Here is a 20579-nt window from a genome sequence, read left to right on the forward strand (position 1 = left end):
AAATCTGCAGAGTTAGGGGGCGCAGGTATAGATTCTCACCTGGAAATTAGACTCAGGCATACAATCGTCAGTGAATGTGCTCTGGGTACAAGTACATGATGCAGAGGGGTGGGCAGCTGAATACCTCCATGGGTGGTTGTGTCAGGCGCTGCCTCCAAACACCACATAGGTGCCAGAGACAGTTGCCTTCTGTGCTTCTCTCCCATCCTGTTTCCTAGCAACGGAATGACACCTCTCTCCTAGCCGACGATCAGCTGTGTCTGATCGCTGGAAATCCTCCTTCCTATCAGCATCCGTCCCCAAGTATTTAAACCTCACTCTGGCACCATTAGGGTGCCAGAGTATTGGTTCTCACCACTCCAGCTTTCCTGTGTTTATTACTGCCTATTGGTTACTGATTTCGGCTTGCCTTGACTCTCCTCTCGGATTCCCCTCTGTACCTTGCTGCCCATACTGGTTTGACCCTCGGACCATTCCTGACTATTCTCTCATTTATCTCCGTGGTACTGCGCTCCCCTGGCTCCAATCCGGCCTGTCTGACTACGCTTTTCTACGCTGAACTGGTGACTAACTGGGAGAACCGCGACCTGCGCACCTGACGCAGCGAAGTCCATACCTTCTTGCGAGGATCCCTGTTGAACACCGTGGGTGCGTTAGACTCCACGCCTTCCAGTTTAGTAGCACCAACACCAGTCAATGGTAATTCCTGTGAAATTCGTGACAGGTTGCATAGCCACGCTCCCACCGTAAATTAGGTGCCGATGGCAAGCCAGAACCAGAGGCCTCGGGACCGGATGTAGGTCCCTCACTCACGTGGCACCGCAAGGCCATCTGGATGCAGCACCAGGGATGCTCTCAGCAAGCGGGGAATGTCCACAGTCAGGAAGGCATACTAGGGCAGGCTACGAGGTATTACAGCGTGGTTGGAGCACATTTGTAGCGGGTCATGCCACGGAAACTGCAGCAGACGGTCCCTGGGATTGCTGTCAGTGAGGTCTCTGCATTAGAAAACTCTTACTGTATTTTACCTACATTAGTCCGCCTCTTCTCTTCCCTATTCCGACTCTCAAGTCGTAGGCAGTCGTATGTGCCTGTTGCGTGCATACATGAATTGCCTGCAGTTGTGCTCATTGGTGTAATATCTATTTCTGGGCATGCGCAAAGCTATTTCACGCAAGATAGGCTACGTCCGAACATGAATCAGGCACTCTGTTTTTGGGTTTTTTTTGCAGTTTTTTTTTAATACTGTTTATTGATAACATTGTATACAAGTCCAGAAATGGTTATGTACAGTCAAAAAGAGGGCAAGTAATTATGTGCAGAGTTAGATACAGAGTCTTCAATGGATGTGCCCGTGGAATGCTCCAATATATAATGATAGCAGTGTTTTGGAGATCACCAGCGGCTATGTACTTTATGTAAATTATCAGGGAGAGAGGGGAAGGAAGAGAGAGAGAGATGGGAATAGTTCGGGGGGAGGGGAAAGGGGAATGGGCCAGTGAGAAAGTTAAGGATACAAAGGGAAAGCTCACGCGAGGGATGAGGAGAGAAGAAAATGTCAGTTTGTTGTGTTCGTCTGTGGTAAAAGCCCATCTAGTAGCGGAGCAGTGGTTGATTATGACAAGAGACCCATGGGTTCCAAACTTTGTGAAAGGGAACGGAGGAGCCCCACAGAATGCTAGGGATATGTTCCATCTGGTAAATGTGCCACACCTGGTTGTAGCCTGAAGTGTCGATGGTGAGGGTTTTTTTCCAGGAAGAAGCAATCTGGCAAGTCGCAGCACTCATGAAGCGTCTAAGCAATCTATGGGTGTGGGAGGGCAGATCAGGAACAGGCAGAGGGAGGAACACATGCTTGGGGTCAGAGGGGATGAAGACACCAAGGACAGCAGAAGCGATAGAGATGACAGGGGTCCAGAAAGGACGTAGTTTGAGACAGCTCAACCATACATGCAGAAAAGTGCCCAGGCCCTCTGTCTTTAAGAACCATGAGACTATGTTTATAATACAGGATCTGTAGACTTTGCTCAGAAAACTGATCAAGGGGTAGATTTAATCAAACCTCTAAAAACACAAACACATGGAAACTTGAGGTATTCTTTTTCATGGTGTATATTTAAATATTTACATTGTAGCCCATATCTGCACAAAGAGAAACAAAAGCACTGTACAATTGGGAAGACAATTTGACATCTCTGTTCTGTTATACCCACCCGTTATATAAATATTTTACGAGCTACTCAAACTGGCTTTTAAAAGTGTCTTATTTGAATCCTGAATTTAAAAAGCTAAAATATAATATCAGTGTGAGATGCTTAAATGGGTGGGGTTCTAGAACAGTGTGTTGTAGTTTTTTGCTTTGGCTTTTATGTCGGGAGGTATGTGTGGCATGTAGGGGAGTTTGGAAGTACATGTGGGATTTAATGGCATGTGAGTGCGTTTTGTGTGGGTATTAGGGCATGTGGTGGAATTTTGTAACAAGTAAGGACCATGTGGGGGCATTATACAATGAGTGATGTGGGCATACCAAGGTCATTATTTGATGTTTTTTCGCTCTTAAAATTAAGGGCAATGTGTGGCCCTTTTAAAGGTTGGAGGGCCACAAATGTGGCCCTTGAAGTATATCAGGTTGCCCATCATTGAGCCAGATTGTCTGTCCAGTGCACTTCAACGTGGATGCCTACTCTCCACTCTCAGGAGACTCCTCCGCAAAATTATGGTACTATTTTCCTACCAAACACCCATTTTAAGAGTGGAAATGTAAGTACATATAAGTACAGTATAAGTTTATATTGGCCAAATGTCTAATACATATTTATTGTGGTAAAATATGTGTATGCACAGCAGATGTAGATGTACTCAAATGCTCCTACTTGACCACCTTGCACATATCTAGGTAGAAGCACACTCTCTGCAAACAGTTTGTACAATAATTTGCGTGATTGCTGTCCCAAAGAGAAATGCACATTGTTGGAAAAGGAAAATGTCACTTTAGGACCCCTTTATTAATTTGGGTGGGGTACGTTTTTCCGGAGACAGTAATCCCGACAATAGTTACAGTGAATTAAAAAGGTTGATTAATATAAGTGCGACATTGAGTAAATATAGACTTACCATAATCTACATATACACTATGTCCGACACTTATTATAGACAGCAGGTATTAATTGCGAGTGGAGAAAAGGCGGCGACTGGTAATCTCATCATTTACAATGGCCAGAGAGACATTTCCGGTTTTAAGGCGGTATAATGTATAAAGGCGGCGGGTCCACCCAATGCCACCTTAAAACCGACAATGTCACTCTGGATATTTCCCAGTGGATTATAAATTTCCCATTGTCCTACGATGAGAGAGAAGAAAGAATAAAGATTTTACTTTATGATAGTGTCAAACAGCTTTATTTTATAACAAAGATACTTCTTGCCAGTCACTTGATTACTGAGTTGCGGCCAGGCATGGTGTGATCACATAACTGTACTACAGCCAAATCAGTGACTGGCTGGCTGCACCTTTATAGAGCAGGAAGCTTTACGCCTTACTGTCCATGATAGGTGCCGTGTTCTGCATTAAGGTGCATTTTGTATTCTGGATTCTTGACTCCTGCTCTGACTCTGCATAGCTGTCTGCCCTGACCTTTACTTGGATGTTTTGTGACTCTGGACATTCATCTGTGGGTATGAGTATTATGTTCCTTATTTTTGCTCAGCCCTCAGATTACTGTTTATCTTGCAGGTTTTAGCCAGCTGTCATTTACATTGTAGCCCTACATTGTCTTACTTTCTTAGGTCAGTACCTCCATCAAATAATCCCTTACTACTATATGCAGAAGACCTGGGAGCAATTGAGCTTGTAAGCATGCTCAGTTCTAAGGGAAAGGGGGCAACTGTAGACAAAGACCACAACTAGCCTAATTCTAGGAGATTATTCTAGCATGCCATCACAACCAAGGAGTGTTATATTTATTTAAATCTTGTTTTACAAATATGTGTGTGTGAGTTTCATTAAATAATATACACTATATTGGTATAATGGGCATGGGTCTTAGTATTTATACTGGTACAACTGTAGTGGGAAATTTGCCATAATAGGGGTCCCAATCTTTTTCAGGGGTGTCAGGAAGAGCCTCAATGATTTTTAAGCATGGGTCTAGTAGTATCTAGTAGTATCTGGGAGAGAGGAGGCACACTTTTTTGCAGTCTCCCCTTTCCCCTAAAGCCTCCAGCCCTGCTGTAATTAGAGGGTATCCATGCTGTCCTCAACAACCTGTCTTGCCTGGGGTTGGTCTTCACTATAGCAGGGGGACCCCACGCTTGTTCTTCCTGTTTTAGTGGAAACCAAACTCGGGCTGTCCAGCAATGGGCCAGGATTTCAGTGCGACAATGCTGTCCAATTTTACTTATGTACACAGATTTCCTATTCATTGTAATGGCTCATCTATTTCAATCAGGTGTATGTATGCATTGCATACACTGGAAACTCTATTGAAATTAATTGGAAAGCACTGTACATGCATAATATATTTTTTAAAATTCTCTTATCTTTCTGGTTTTCAGGCAATCTCAAGTGTCTGAAACCAGTGAGTTTATTTTAGGAGAATTCCAAGGTAATTTACTAAATCAATCTTTAATTGTTTTGCCTGTTATATAGCTTACGCTGCATAGATAAGTGATTTTATTTTTGTTTCCAAATTTTTTTTACAAGGTGATTTGCCTTTGGTGAATGGCAAATCTCATGTAAATCATTAAAAATAGTGGAGAAGAAACAAGCCTATGATCTGTAAATGGCATATTTTACATGATACCAGCTGTGTGACAATATAAATGCCTTATATGAATACAAAACAAAGGCAGTTGTTGTCAGCTATTGTCTTTAACACTGTATTTGTGTGTATCTAGCATCTCAGATGCTAGATGTAAGCCCCTATACCTGGGTTTGCATCTAATTTTAACTGCATTTTAATAGTGTTTGAAGCATTTAGGTCAGTACAGGACCTGCATAACTGGAATCCAGGCATCAATGTTTTGATCAAAATATGAACCAATATTTTCATTTTGCTAGATACACATAGATATGTTTTTTTGTTTTGTTCAAAAAGTAATTTACATAACTTAAGCCCATACTAAACTCCCCCTTTAATATATGTCTCCAAAACTGAGGCAACTTAAAATATATGATAAGGACCTTCAAGGTCGTTCAAGTTAAATACTTTCCGGATATACTTGCTTTCCAAGTGGGTCAATTAATATTTAAGTACATTCTTCTCAGTATCTGATCATGCTCTAAAACAATAAACGTTCTTTTCTTTCCACTGAGAAACTTTTGTGTTGAGATTTGCATCAGAAGACTTAGAAAACAGCACCCACACGCCCCCCTCCCCCCACGCAATAGATTTCAACAAAATTTGTCAGGACTGTTCAGCATGTTCCTCACCCCATGTTAACTTTATCTCTTGTCAAGGTCATTTCTTCACCAATGAGTTTAAGCCGTCCACATGAAAAACACACTGAAATTGTGGCACCCCTATGTCAGCCCACCTCTCATTCACACTATGCAGCATAATATTTGGACTTTAATGTGCATTAATGTGTGAAGTAAGGGAGGTACACTAGCATAGGGATCTATAGTTCAGTGTATTCTGCAGGTTGTCACTGTAATAAAACAGCCCAGTATGCACTTATCACCCCTGGCATCTTTGCTGGGACATCATAGGTAAGTTATAGAGCTGGAGAGTATGACACTGAGTAGTACAGTTTTTAGCAGTAGAAAGGAATGTAGATATAAGAATGATTACTGAACTATCTGTGTATGTCTATTGCAGTGACAAACTAATGCTGCTTTTGTCATGTGGCTCCCTCTGCTGGTGGTGTTGGGTTTGATCCTGCTGTACAGATGGTACAGACAGAGTCGGATACTGGAGAATCTCTCGGATAAATATGTCTTCATCACCGGATGTGATTCGGGGTTTGGGAACCTGCTGGCGAGGCAGCTGGACAGACGTGGAATGAAGGTTCTGGCTGCTTGTCTGACAGAAAAAGGGGCTGAGGAACTAAGGAAGGAGACATCAAGCAGATTGCAGACAGTCATTTTGGATGTTACAAACAGCCAGAGTGTTAGTTCTGCTGCCAAGTGGGTGTCTACCATTGTTGGTGACAAAGGTCAGATTTTAATTATTTCTTTCAACTTCAAAACAAAAAGTAAAAAAAAATATGATCAGTGCAGTTGTTCAGTAACTTTGTGTAATATTCAAACACTAATATTTTTTTTTGACAAATTACTAAACAAATGTGAAATTCCCTATCCACAGCAAACCTTGAGGTGAATTAGGAATATGGGAGTTAAATATATCAGTGTGACTTACAATAAGTAACACTGCACTAACCATTAGTGGAGCTGCAGCTGAATGCTTATCATGAGTAATAATCTGAAAAAGAAAAATAACTATATTTTTAAAGCAATGCATGACACATAAGTTTAGGCTTAATGCATGGTTGACCCAGTTCCTTTACTGGATAGATAACTAAATCCAAACACTGAGCTTTTTATATATATATATATATATATATATATATATATATATATATATATATATACACATATATGAATATAACCTTCATTGTTTAGTCTTACAACAGCTTTTTGCAGCAGATTTGTTTAAAAAGCAAAATTTTATCAAACGTTATCACATATACTGCTAACCACGCAGTTCTTGGACACTATCTAATATAGGGCAAAGGGCTCAAGTAATTAAGCAGAGTATGTCAGGTATTCTTGCTTTGATAACACTGGAATTACCCTGTGTATAATTACACCAATCAGCAATCTGTACAAATCACCTAGAACCAGCTCTGCAGAATCAGTTGCGCTATATAAATAAATGGTGATGATGATGATGATGAACCAAGAAACCTATACTCAAACTTTACCGTTAAATAATGCCCATTAGTAACGAAACATAGACCCAAATTCACCTGTTTCAAGGTAAATGCATTGTTTGCAGAACAGATAACATGGACTCAACAATTATATAAGGCGCTGTATGTAGCCCATTCATGCTTTGAATGGTTTTGTGCATTGTACACACAAAATCACCACTGATGTCTCCTAATGAATCAGGCCTATATGATCTACGTGGGGAACAAAGGATAGCTCTGAGTCATTGATCACATCTAGGCAGCGAGCTTGCAGAGTGCGTTTTATGGTCATGTTCGCAATAAAAATAGAAATGTCAGGTAGGTAACTTCTGCTGGCGCGTGGGAATATTATTAACTCTGTTCTTGAAAGATTGAGTTTGAGTTGGCGAGAGGACATCCAAGATAAAATGGCAGAAAGACAGTCAGTTACACGGGTCAACACAGATGTCGAGAGATCAGGAGAGGATAGATAAATTTGGGTATCATCCGCATAGAGATAATACTGAAATCCAACGGAGCTTCTTAGTTTTCCAAGAGAAGTGGTGTAGATAGAGAACAACAGAGGATGTGGCACTGAGCCTTGTGGTACACCAACTGATAAGGGAAGAGGAGCAGAAGTGGATCCAGAGAAATTAACACAGAAAGAGCGATTAGATAGGTAGGATGAGAGCCAGGATTCGACAGTGTCTTGAAGACCTACGAATTGTAGCGTTTTGTTGGGGTATCGGGGTTCACCGATACTTCTATCAAGCACCTTCAATGTCAGTCAGATCTTTCTTTGTTTTCAGTCGACTGGTGAACAGAAAATACTCAACACCTGTATGATATAATGCTGAGCAGCTTTATTCTGTTCCAATTTGAGACCACTTCAGCGCTTATTTTTATACATGTAAGTCTAGGGGTATAGATTCTGAACAACCAATTATAAGACAGTAAAATAATGAGAGAAAATCAATTAACAATATATATATTTCAGTTTTACATCAAAGATCAAACAACTCTTTCTTCTTTGTGTGTTATCTCTTTCCAGGCTTTTTGCCAATATCCTTGTGCTGCCCCCATCTTTGAGTCCTTGGGTTTTATCTTATCAAGAACTTTACTACATGTTCTTGGAATGTTTTCGTTGATGGGAACATGGCGCTGCGTGGCCAACCTTGAATAATTTGTCTTTTTAAACTGAAAATAATATCTGCTTAATTTCTCTTAAAGTCATAGCATAACATATTAGCATCTAAAGCTTAGCACATGATAGATATTAAATCAATAATCATACATTTCCACTCTAACATTCCCCTCTTTGATTAAATATCAACTATTAACCTCTACCTATCAGTCATGGCGATACTCAGCAGAAGACAGTTAGTACCTACATTTAAACATATGGTATCATAAGGACCCCATATGATTAGAACAAGAATTCATTAAGCACATATCTCTGGTACTTTATCACCATAACTTTTCTTTCCCTACTTAATGTTTTATCTCGGTGCATAGAGGGGAATACTTTGCTGATATCTATTCAAAAGCTTTCTTGTATTACATTTTAAGTAGCAGTTCCATATAATCATTATAGTTAGTACAAGAAGAATTAGTATCAATGGATGAATCAAGATATTCATTGTTTTCTATATGGAATAAGATTCATGAACAAATATGTCCCACTAATGAATAGGACATCAATTTTCATTCTGGTTTCTCGATGGTCACTGTCAATCTCTTGTTGCAGACTGTGCAGGTTTTTGGTTTGATTGTTGACCATTGCTGATAATGTTCACTGTTTGTCTCAGACATTAAACTTGTAGAAATTTCTGTGATCATTACTGGTTCTGGAAGCTCATTATTTTTCCTGCAGGAACAACAATCAAGTGTCAGTAATTTCTTAATCAGCCATATAACAATTTTCTCTACCACATATACAATGAGCTGGATTGCCAAACCCTTTGCTACTAATGGCAATATTCCCAATATTCAAAATGAATTATTGCTGACAACTTTGCCAACGAGGTTATGTATTCACAAGGCATTTTCAAAGTTTATTCTCCTATGAGTGCAAATTGTTGAGCACTCCTTCCCCTTCTGTTTCTCACAGTGACATAGGCAATTTGTCACTTATCTGTCTGTTTCATACTGGGTTAGGGAGGCCTTGACCCCTACTTCAGGCACAAATGTTCTGGTAAGACATATCAATACCATAAGACAGTTATTTCTATTTATCAGAACAAGACTCCCCTGATTTGAAGACTTTGCAGTGTGATGCGTGAATCCAGGTGTCTTTTTCCTGTACTTTCACTGCCATGGGAGTCATCAACAGGACTTGATAAGGACCCTTATATCTGGGTTCAAGACGTCTCCTGATGTGCTTTCTTATGACAACCCAGTCCCCAGATAGCAGTTTATGGGTACCTGTATCAAAATTAGGGTCTGGAATGGAGGAGAACATTTGACCATGTATTTCAGTTAGTTGTTTCTGTAATAAAGCAACATAATTCAATAAATCACCACGTACATGCTGTAGTTGCTATGGAAAATAACAGCCTGTTCTGTGTGCTGTGCCAAACAGTATCTCATTTGGTGCTAAACCTGTGTCTGTTCATAAGTGTAGTTCTAATGTTAAACAGAACTATTGGTAAATATTCTAACCAAGTCTTTTTGGTTTCTTGCATCATTTTCTGTAGTTTCAATTTAATGTCACCATTAAGCCTTTCTACCCTCCCACCTGCTGGTGGCCTATAAGGAGTGTGAAAAGCTTGTGATACTCCCAAGTTCTTCATTACATGCTTCATTATCTCTTCTGTAAAGGTTGTACCTCTATCTGATTCAATAACTTCAGGTATGCCATATCTATAGATGACTTCTGAGATTAATTTCTTTGCTGTGTTTTTAGCAGTAGCTTTTCCTTCTAACACATACTCGTAGGTACCACATTTAGGAAGTTGTATATAGTCGATATGAAGTCTCTGAAAGGGATAGAAAGCCTTTGGAATGCTTCCTCCTGGGGTCTTTACTCTTTGCCCTGGATTGTGTATTCCATATATCCAGCAAGCTGCCACATAGTTTGTGTCCGCAGAGTTGAATCCAGGGGCAATACAATTTTTCCATACCCTATTAGTCATTGCCTCTTTGGAATGATGTACTTGTCCATGTGCAATCTGAGTCATTACTGGGTATAAGGCTCTTGGTAGGCACCATTTATTTTCTTTTGACCATATTCCTTGCTCATCAAGCTGTGCACCTTCTGTTGAGTCTACAAGAAATGTAGTATTCTTTGGTTGGAGGGCTGCCTTTTTTGCTGCTTGATCTGCAAAGTTATTTCCTCTTGCTTCTGGAGTTTGTTCTCTAGTGTGAGCTTGAACCTTTATAATTCCCACTTGTTTAGGGAGTTCCAATGCTCTAAACAGTTCATTAATCAAGTTTGCATGTTAGATGGATTTTCCATTTGACTCTTGGAAATCTCTGCTTTTCCAAATGGGACCGAAGTCATGCGCCACTCCCCAGGCATAACGTGAATCTGTATATACATTGGCTTTTTGTCCTTCTGCATATACACAAGCTTTAGTTAGAGCTATCAATTCTGCTTTTCTGTGCTAATGCTCCATTAGACAGTGTTCCTGAGTCAAGCACCTCTTCCTCAGTTGTGATGGCATAACCTGTATATGGAACTCCATCCACATAGTATCTAGATCCATCTACATAAAGAGTTAGGGTTGCATCTGAAAGTGGTGTGTCAGTAACATTATGCAAAGCTGAAGTCTCTAATTTCATAAGTTCCAAACAATCATGTGAAAATTTTTGTGTGTGTATTTCTTCAGTTTCTTCTTCAGACACTTCACTCAGCTCCTCATATCCCCTGTCTGATGATTCATCTTCTTTGCGACTCCCCTTACTCCCCTCTTCTGAATCATCAATGGGGAGCAGGGTTGCTGGATTGAGGATTGTGCATCTGGTAATTGTTGTGAGGCGCTGAGCAAGGTTCCTGATATTTAGTTAGTCTAGCTGCAGACAAATGTCTTGTTTTTGCTTGATTAAGAATTTCTGTGACTGTATGTGGAACTTGAGTAATAAGTGCATGGTCCAATACCATATCTGCTACCTTTTCTTTCAGTATTGCTGCTGCTACTGCTTATATACATGATGGAGAACCTCTTATAACTGGATCGAGTTGTGCAGAATAATAGGCCAGTGGCCTTTGCTTCGTTCCATGTTTCTGTGTGAGGACTCCTAGAGCATGTCCTGACTGCTCATAGCAGAACAATGTGAAAGGCTTTAGATAGTCTGGTAGTCCAAGTGCTGGTGCAGTAGAGATGGCATGTTTCAGGGCTTGCACTGCATTCTCTATTTCAGTTATATTGAGCGGTTCTGTTCCCTGTTTCCTCAAGCATTCATACAGTGGTTGCATAAGAATTGAAGCTGAGGGAATCCACTCTCTGCAATATCCGAGGAGTCCCAAAAAGGCTCTAATTTCTTTGACTGTTTTTGGTGTCTTCATGTCTCGTATAACTTTAACTCTTTCAGTTGTAAGATGTCTGGTTCCTGCAGAGATACAATGTCCTAAGAATATTACTTTTTCCTGTACTAGTTGCAACTTGCTTGGTGATACTCTGCAGTCTTGTTCGGCCAGAAAACAAAGTAATGACAGTGTTTCTGCTTTGCATTCTTCTTCAGCTTCCGCAGCCACCATGAGATCATCTACATATTGAATGAGTTGAGTAGTTGGATTGATAGACCTCCATCCTTGGAGAATTAGTGCCATTGCTTCTGAAAATTCTGATAGGCTGGTGGCTCCTCCTTGAGAGAGTCTTGTCCAACAATATTGGTTTCCATCATGGGTGAAGGCTAGAAGAATTTGACTATCTTCTGTGATTGGGACTGAGAAGAAAGCATTTGCCAAGTCAATTACTGAAAACCATTTTGCATTTGGCGGTATCTGATTAAGCAAAGTGTGGGGGTTGGGTACAATGGGAGTGTTGATCAGAAGTCTTTTGTTGACCTCCTTAGGTCATAAACCATCCAGTATTGCACCCCCTTGTCCGACATCTTGTTTCTTTACTGAGAATAGGGGTGTAGAATAAGGAGAGCGACATTTTCTTAACACCCCTATTTGTAGATATTCTTGTATTTGTTCTGAGATCGCTTTGGTTTGAGCTGCAGCAAGTGGGTACTGTTTAATTGAGACAGGATGTGTTCCTGGCTTTAGTGTCAGTTTTACAGGATTTACTTTAAGTGTGCCCACATCGTGTTTTCCTTTGGACCATAACTTGTCTGGTACTATGTTCAGCCAATCTGGTAGATTAACAGTCTTATCCTTGTGACATGTGCTCATCTGCTCTAGCATCTAGATTGCTGCTGTAAGATCTTCTTGGACTGGAGATGGGAGTTGACTTGTGAGTTTTACTCCAGTTGGGGTGTATTTGATGCTGGCTTCTATCTTGAAAGTACATCTGCTCCCAACAGATTATAGGGACAAGATGAGGAAGTGAGAAATTGTATTGGTACTTCAATTGTCTCTTCACCTACTAAAAGTGTAACTGGTTTACTTTCTGTTAGTTTTACTTCTTTTCCTGCTAGGCCTGTAGCAGGTAAATCAATTTCTGTTAATAGTTGTTGAGGTACCTCCTGTTTTCTTAATACAGTGCGGCTTGCTCCAGTATCAATTAGACACTCACATTCTTGACCATTATGTAATATGATATTCACTAGGCCTTTAGTCAAGTTGTCTTTCAGAGTTTGGTTACAATCTCTTTTCATGTGCCCTCTCTGTTTGCAAAAGAAACAAACGCCTTGCTTTTTCATTTCTTCCAGAGTCATGTTTTCTTTTTCCTTTATTTGTTGCTTTGGTGCACCTCTTGTGTCTGTACGAACCTTCCAGTCTTGATTCTCTTGGACCACATGAATGGTAATTTTCTGAGTTTGAGATTTGTCTTTGGCTTTCCTTTGCTTCTCCTTTTCCCGGTCTTCTATATCTTCCAGAACTTGGAGCATGGATTGCATTTCCATTGTTGCTGCTTCTGGTCTTATAAGGAACAATTGTTGATGATATGTTTCAGAAAGGTCATTAAGGAATCTGGTCTTAAACAGTCTGCGATGTTGGGCTTTATCTCGAGTAAAACCTTCAACTTTGTGTGCTTGAGTAGCTCTGTCACAATCTGGCAAAGCCAGTGCTGGTGCTGAAGTTGCTTTAGCTTAAAATTGGTTAAACATTTGGTTTTGCTCAGCAGAGAGTGTAAATGTCTTACTATCACCCAGAAATGCTAATGCAAAAACACAGATAATAGCCCATAAAGTCTTAAATCTTTTTCATTTCCTTACAAATATTGAATTCCCATCAATGCATTACCATACCCACGATACAAAGAAGGACTTGCAGTATATTACTATTATAGCACAGTAAATAAGGGCAGTGAATGCGTTTACAACACTGATTGACTCAAAATTGTTATGAGGATAAAAATAAAAACCTTTTGCTTTCTGCACATACAGAAAAACCATCTGGTTCATGCATTTGCTATGCGAATAGCACATAAACTCTAATATCTCTTTCCAAAACAAGGTAATCATTACTCAGCAGAGTCTACGTTCTATAAATCCTTAATTAGTTTATACTTATGTTTGTTGTGGCTGTTGACCAAAACATATTGCAACTTCTATTCATTGCAAGTTGGATCAATGCAATCTGGATTGAAAGGGTGCTTTGTAGCTGGAGAGCTTCTGTGAAGAAAAAAACTTTTGCATAGAGATTAACATTTATTCACTAGGAATTACAGTAACTGTTATTAATTCACATTGAACAGCTGCTAATACGACACTTGTTTAAAAGTTTCTCTTTGTAGCTTAACTGTGACGCTATGCGTTCCACGCAATGAAAAACTGATTTCCTCAAAGGGGCAGTCCCTAATCTCACAAACAGGGAATGTCAAAGTGACGAGACCTGGGCGAGTGTTCAAAGCCACTCCTTTCTCATCATCTCTTTGTAAACCAAATATTCACACATATTTCCAGATTCTGTGATTTCCATGTTTAAAGTACAAATATATATTCACAATTCTCGCTCACAGACGACATCCCATCCCGCAACATTTCCCCATGGGCACAACAAACCCTCCCTATCTCTGAGAACATTCATCAGCGCCATCTTCACACAGACAAAAACAGCCTGCAATATATATCTTCATGTAAAGGCTCACTCCCACAATTCTCAACTTCATTAAAGAGAAAGCTATTTTTCTCAAATTTCAGAAACAAAATTATTTTGTTCAAATACAGAAACGGCTTGTTGGACCCCAGCCAACTTGTCCGTCCACTGAATCGTGTAATGACGGACCAAAACATCTCAACACTTGTTATGCATCTCTTTAAAAGCTTAGAATTAAGCAGGCAGGCATTATATTATTTACAAAATGTACAACTTCTTTAACCTTGAAACATGTCTCTTGTAAAAAAAAAAAAAATAAACAGACAAGACAGACAAACACAGATCTCCCTCACACGAAGTAAGACGGAGACAAAACTCACATACAGAGAAAGAAAAATCAGCTGATACCTTCCAGCCTACTGCTGTGGAACTACAAGTCCCAGCATTAGACTAAATACAAGTTAGCCTCAACATGTTATTATCACTCAGCACTCCGGACATATTTTATCAGCATTACATACATTGTCAGATAACAAAAAACAGAGTGCTTCTTATCTCAACACACTGAAATATTTTACACAGAATAAGGGAGGGGCACATTTCACTCATTCAGCTGCGCAGGATCAAACATACATTTAGCATATCCACACATTGACCTGATCTTCATAGCCAAGCCTTTTTATCCATTCTTTATTATTCAAATAAAACCCATACCATTTCTCTAAGTCTAATGTCCCTTCTGGGGGAAATCCTGCTCTCTTGAGTACTTTATGAATTCTTTTAAGAGCTTTACTACCTTCTCTCTTTTTCATTATATCCATAGGCTTGCCTATAGTAGGCATCTTACTGTTCTGTGCCCCCATTTACTGGGTTACTGGTCACAGTACTGTCAGTATCTGGGATACAATGTCTTATAAGTGGAATAAGGTAATACCATTTTCCCCTTTGTACAGACTATAAGTATCTTTAATCCTTTACCTCCTAGTCTGCCATAGGAACACCAGATGTAAGGTTTATTGGCTGTAGATTAAAAGGCTGGCATTTATGGCTGATCCAATTCTTCCCCTCAAGTCAGTGTATGGACATATAGGTTTATAATCTGGTAACATATGATTTTGTGGCCAATATGTAGTATTTCTTCATTCAAATGCACCCTAACGTAAAATATAGTTCTTTTTCATTACTTACAAAACCGTAATATGCATTTATAGTTGTAACACACTCTAGTCTAGGTCCCTTGCAACCTGAATATTTTCTCAGAACAATACAGCAGGTACAATTCTTACATACACCTCTCTTATTATCTTCTAACTAAAATTGCCTACATCCATCATAATCTACAGTATCCATACATTTATCATTTCATTATCCTTTCCTCTGACTGTACATTGGGTTCATAGAATACCCTCTAATCACCTCAACTGACTTTCCTTAGACATACAAAGAAATACTGAACTGAGTAAGAAGGTAGAAATCTACACTTTTCTTACTCACCGGATTTAGTTCAGCAGTTCTCTGGACATCAGTGGAGTGTGGCGTCAGGTGTGGAGATATTGGAGCATCCCGGACCTAGCCCCCAGAAATGTTGGGGTATCGGGGTTCACCGATACTTCTATCAAGCACCTTCAATGTCAGTCAGATCTTTCTTTGTTTTCAGTCGACTGGTGAACAGAAAATACTCAACACCTGTATGATATAATGCTGAGCAGCTTTATTCTGTTCCAATTTGAGACCACTTCAGCGCTTATTTTTATACATGTAAGTCTAGGGGTATAGATTCTGAACAACCAATTATAAGACAGTAAAATAATGAGAGAAAATCAATTAACAATATATATATTTCAGTTTTACATCAAAGATCAAACAACTCTTTCTTCTTTGTGTGTTATCTCTTTCCAGGCTTTTTGCCAATATCCTTGTGCTGCCCCCATCTTTGAGTCCTTGGGTTTTATCTTATCAAGAACTTTACTACATGTTCTTGGAATGTTTTCGTTGATGGGAACATGGCGCTGCGTGGCCAACCTTGAATAATTTGTCTTTTTAAACTGAAAATAATATCTGCTTAATTTCTCTTAAAGTCATAGCATAACATATTAGCATCTAAAGCTTAGCACATGATAGATATTAAATCAATAATCATACATTTCCACTCTAACAGTTTTTATATGAAAAAAGGTGTCAAATGCAGCAAAGAGAGCCAGGAGAATTAGAAGAGAGTAATGGCCTTTAGATTTAGCAGAGATGAAATCATTGACAACCTTAGTCAACACAGTCTCTGTGGAGTGTTGCAAACGAAAGCCAGACTGAGAGACAAGTGTAGGCAATTCTCTGGAGAAGCTTGGAGGGGCATGGGAGCTGAGAGATGGGACAGATAAAATAAAGTGTTAAATCAAATTCAAAATTCCTACTACTTTAGAATCACCCTTCTCATTACAGTAAACATTTCTGCTTTTCTTCTAAAATAATTGCTTAGTTTAACTTTATTTATGTCCTAAAATGAATCATAAGTGAGGGGATATCGGGACTACCTTTATTATATATGGCATAGTGTATGTCTGAAGCAAAACCAGGTGTGCTGTTGTGTCTACTCCAATTTCAGCAATGAACACCCTCACCCAACTGTTCCCAACAGCTGGCACAATCCTCTACTCCTCCACAAACGCCACCATCTTGCGCTGCAGTCCCATGCGCTTGCATGGAAATGTACATGAACAGTAGTGAAGGTAGGGTACAGTCTCTGTCCAAACAGGTGAGTGGGATGGGGAAGTGTGACCCTAGTCTTTTGTCCATCTATTTCCTTTATGGATATGTGCTTTGAAATATGTCATTTAGCAGAGACACCTGATAACCTGAAGCCTGGACTTCACCCTCCCCCTTAACCAGTGTCGGACTGGGGCATGAAGGGCCCACCGGGGGAATGCAGTGATAGGGGCCCACTATATTTGGGTGTGGCCATCTGTAAGAGTGGGTGTGGCCAGTCAAGGGGCTGTGGTCAGCCCATGTAGGGCAACTTTATAATAAATATATATATATACACTAAATTCTCATTCAAGCTTTAATAAAAGTGGCTGGCTTATGTGATTACTCTACTAATGAAACATTCATTTTAATGTTCAGTGTATATTTATTGAGATGTAGCTGATAAAAAAAAATAAACATGTGTATATACATATTTAAGAAGACCCTTCATAGCATGATTATTACTTGACTGCTTGATTAAATATGTCAAATGTAGCCACCTATAGCAGCAAGAATATATATATATATATATATATATTCTCACTGCTATAGGTGACATATTTAATCAAGCAATAAACATGCTATGCTGTGAAAGGCCTTCTTGATATTTATGTTTTATCGGTATAAATCTACACAGTGAAACTGACACTCACCTGCTAACTTTCTTGTTGCTTCCTGAAGCTGCTGCTGCTGCTGCCAGGGCCGGATTAAGACATTGTAGGCCCCTGGGCTACGGGTACTGCGAGGCCCCCATTTGTCAAGTGACTTATGCCCAATCTGATATTTTTGGGAACCCCCAGTAATATCAGATTGGGCATAAGTCGCTTGATAAATGTTCATTTTAATATACCTACACAGTGTTTTCAAAATGCAATAAAGAACTACCATTAACTTACAACACTTAAGTGCCACTCTAAACATAATATCCTAGTCCCTGGAGATAACAAAGACCATCTACACAGCACCATAACCACAGACATATATGTACAATGAACACAAGTAGGGAGGATGATATAACTATGAAGGCACTATCTATTAAAAACAAGTTTGCTGGCTTCAGGGTATAGTTCTAGCAGCTTAAGCAAACAGTTTGCAAAGCAACTGCTGTGGAACTACAAGTAACAGCATACCCTGAAAACTGACTTTTCAGTTTCCGCAGAACTACAAGTTCAAGCAACGCCTGCCCATTAAATACCCAGCTCAGTGCTGGCATACTGGGACTTATAGTACCACAACTTCTGTAGCCTTTGAATTACACATGTAACAGTACCACACACAAGCACACTAATATCATAATCAGCTCATACAACTCACGGCCATTACTTCTCTTCATAACTTTAAGTAGCTGGCATTGTCCCAGAGGATGCAGGAAACATTTAATTGGATATCTGCCCACCGTCACTGAGGAAACAGTCACCACCACCTGTGCAGAGTCATGTGACACTGAGCCTCCCCTGCTTAGTGGATGAAGTGTGTGATGTACCCATAATCTGACACCGGCCAATAGCTAAAGACAAGTTTGCACGACTTGCAGCACGCCAAATTATGACTGACACATATAGTACACACATATAGCACACACATATAGCACACACACATATAGCACACACATATAGCACACACATATAGTACACACATAGATACTGAGAATTTTTCCAGTGTTCATTTAATAAGAAACTGCTGAATATAACATACATTATACACTTATAACTAACGGATAATTGAAGCTACAGTTGACCGTTGTGATGCGTGGTACCTACACAGATTGTACACGTGTGGTATGACAACTGGAAGGGGGAATTGGCAAATATAAGGGTGATTTTGGGGTGCAAACTGCAGAATGTAAGTTATACTTTATAAACACCTGCAAAGATGGAGGCTGAGAAATATAACTGTATCCCGTGACAGATACATCAATCTGCAGCTTCTGACAGTAATATGGGACAGAACACAATCCTCTGACACTCTCTCTCTCTGGGTCCTGACTCTCTCTGGGTCTTGACACTCTTTCTCTGGAACCTGACTCTCTCTGGATCCTGACTCTCTCTCTCTCTCTCTCTCTGGGTCCTGACTCTCTCTCTGGGTCCTGACTCTCTCTCTCTCTGGGAACTGACTCTCTCTCTGGATCTGTGTCTCTATTTGTGATAACTGTTGCCAGCTGTCCGCTGCCTGTTGGCATAGGGCATTACTGTGTGCTAGGTGTCACGCTGGTGGAGGGAAGGAGCGGGCTGCATGCAGAAGGATCACAGACCTGTCTGTATTCACTCAGCTGCTTGTTCTCTGTGCTTTGATCCTTCTCCTCTCAGTCCCCAAACAGTTGAGAAAGAGTCCAGACAAACACTCCAACCACCCACCATCTGCTGCCAAATTATGACTGACTTGACATCTGAACTCCGGTAAGCTCCGCCCCAACAGCGGAGGGGGCGGAGCTTCAAACCCACCAGGCCTACCGGTGGATAGTCCGGCTGCCCGGCAGGCCAGTCCGAGGCTGCCCTTAACCCTTGTATGATGCTGGAGAATGGTCTTCAGTTTTTCAGTAAGGTGACTGTAAAATACAGGAAGAGAATAAGAAGGCAGTGTAGCAATCCTATGTATTGTATGACCCTTCTGATTGTATACTAATATGTCCTAATCATGCCTAGTCAGAACTCCCAAGTAAGCTCATAGCAGAACGTGGAAACATTTGAACTGCTCTATAAGCTGGGTGTATCTGTTCATATTCACATTGCTCCCCTAACTTCTGATGGCAGTAATTATTTTCTTTATTAAATGGATATCTGAATACCATCTTTTTCTAGTTTTACTTTATTTGCTAACGATCATATTTTCTTGTTGCCTGCAGGACTCTGGGGCCTGGTAAACAATGCAGGAATTAGTGTCCCATGTGGTACCACTGAGTGGTTGAAAAAAGATGATTTTTCAAAGATCTTAAATGTAAACCTGTTGGGGGTTATTGATGTGACAATAAATCTCTTACCATTAATCCGGAAGGCCCGTGGACGAGTGGTCAACGTAGCCAGTATTGCAGGAAGATTAACTATATGCTCTGGAGGATACTGCATATCTAAGTATGGTGTAGAATCATTTTCAGACAGTCTGAGGTTAGTACTTCCCTCCAGTTATTGCTATGTACCTCTAAAGCCTTCTGTGCCTATTGGCTTTTTGTTTTACTTTCAAGGATTCTTTTTAAATGTACATGTGTAATAAACAAATGATTTTGGAAACTAGCTGATGAAGGATCAAAGAGGCAAAACCAAAATACTGTGGAGGTCATTTCTGAAGTGCAGAACAGCCATTCTGCAGCACAAACACAGCTTTGGCCCCCTATGCTTCTCAATTTATGCAGATGTACCCTAATGTGCACTGAGATAGATGGTCACTTCTGCAGTGTACACAAACAAGAGCGGAGGCTGAATCAGGCGGCTCCTAGAGAAGTACAGATTTGACACTCCAGTGTGCCTGAATGTACAGAGCAATGCAGAAACAAGATTTTATTTTGCGTTACAAGATTATTGTAATGAGATAAAGGATTTTTTTCTTTACTCACTATTAGATTGAGAGATACCGTTATACAGATTATGACAATTATGATATTTAAAATGAAGTATATACAATTTGCTGCCCTCCAAATCCTGGTCCCAGACAGCCATCTAAAGCTGGGTACACACTACACTGTTTTCGTCCAATAATCGGCTCAAACAGCCGACATACGACCGCTCGTTCAAAAGTCGGGTCAGTGTGTACAGTTACACAATGGTCGAAAGTCTGCCCAAATGGATGATTCTCGCCTCATTTGGTT

The 20579-nt window shown here is 40.1% G+C and overlaps 1 protein-coding gene and 1 long non-coding RNA gene across 2 annotated transcripts in view; one reads left to right on the forward strand and one right to left on the reverse strand.

The window, feature by feature from the left end:
- Nucleotides 1-5419: 5419 nt before the first annotated feature.
- The window catches only part of LOC142141218 (retinol dehydrogenase 7-like), a 30226-nt gene continuing 15066 nt past the window's right edge, over nt 5420-20579 (forward strand). The window contains exons 1-2 of the mRNA XM_075199447.1: nt 5420-6156; nt 19623-19881. Of these exons, the coding sequence (XP_075055548.1) occupies nt 5844-6156; nt 19623-19881 (572 nt within the window). The 5' untranslated portion in view covers nt 5420-5843. The remainder of the gene's footprint in view (nt 6157-19622; nt 19882-20579) is intronic.
- LOC142141219 (uncharacterized) lies at nt 7735-13963 on the reverse strand. The gene is made up of 2 exons (XR_012688631.1): nt 13513-13963; nt 7735-9333 (listed from the first exon to the last, which is right to left on the reverse strand). It is a non-coding gene; the product is annotated as an uncharacterized LOC142141219 (long non-coding RNA).

This window comes from Mixophyes fleayi, chromosome 2 (assembly GCF_038048845.1).
Source record: "Mixophyes fleayi isolate aMixFle1 chromosome 2, aMixFle1.hap1, whole genome shotgun sequence".
NCBI lineage: Eukaryota > Metazoa > Chordata > Amphibia > Anura > Limnodynastidae > Mixophyes > Mixophyes fleayi.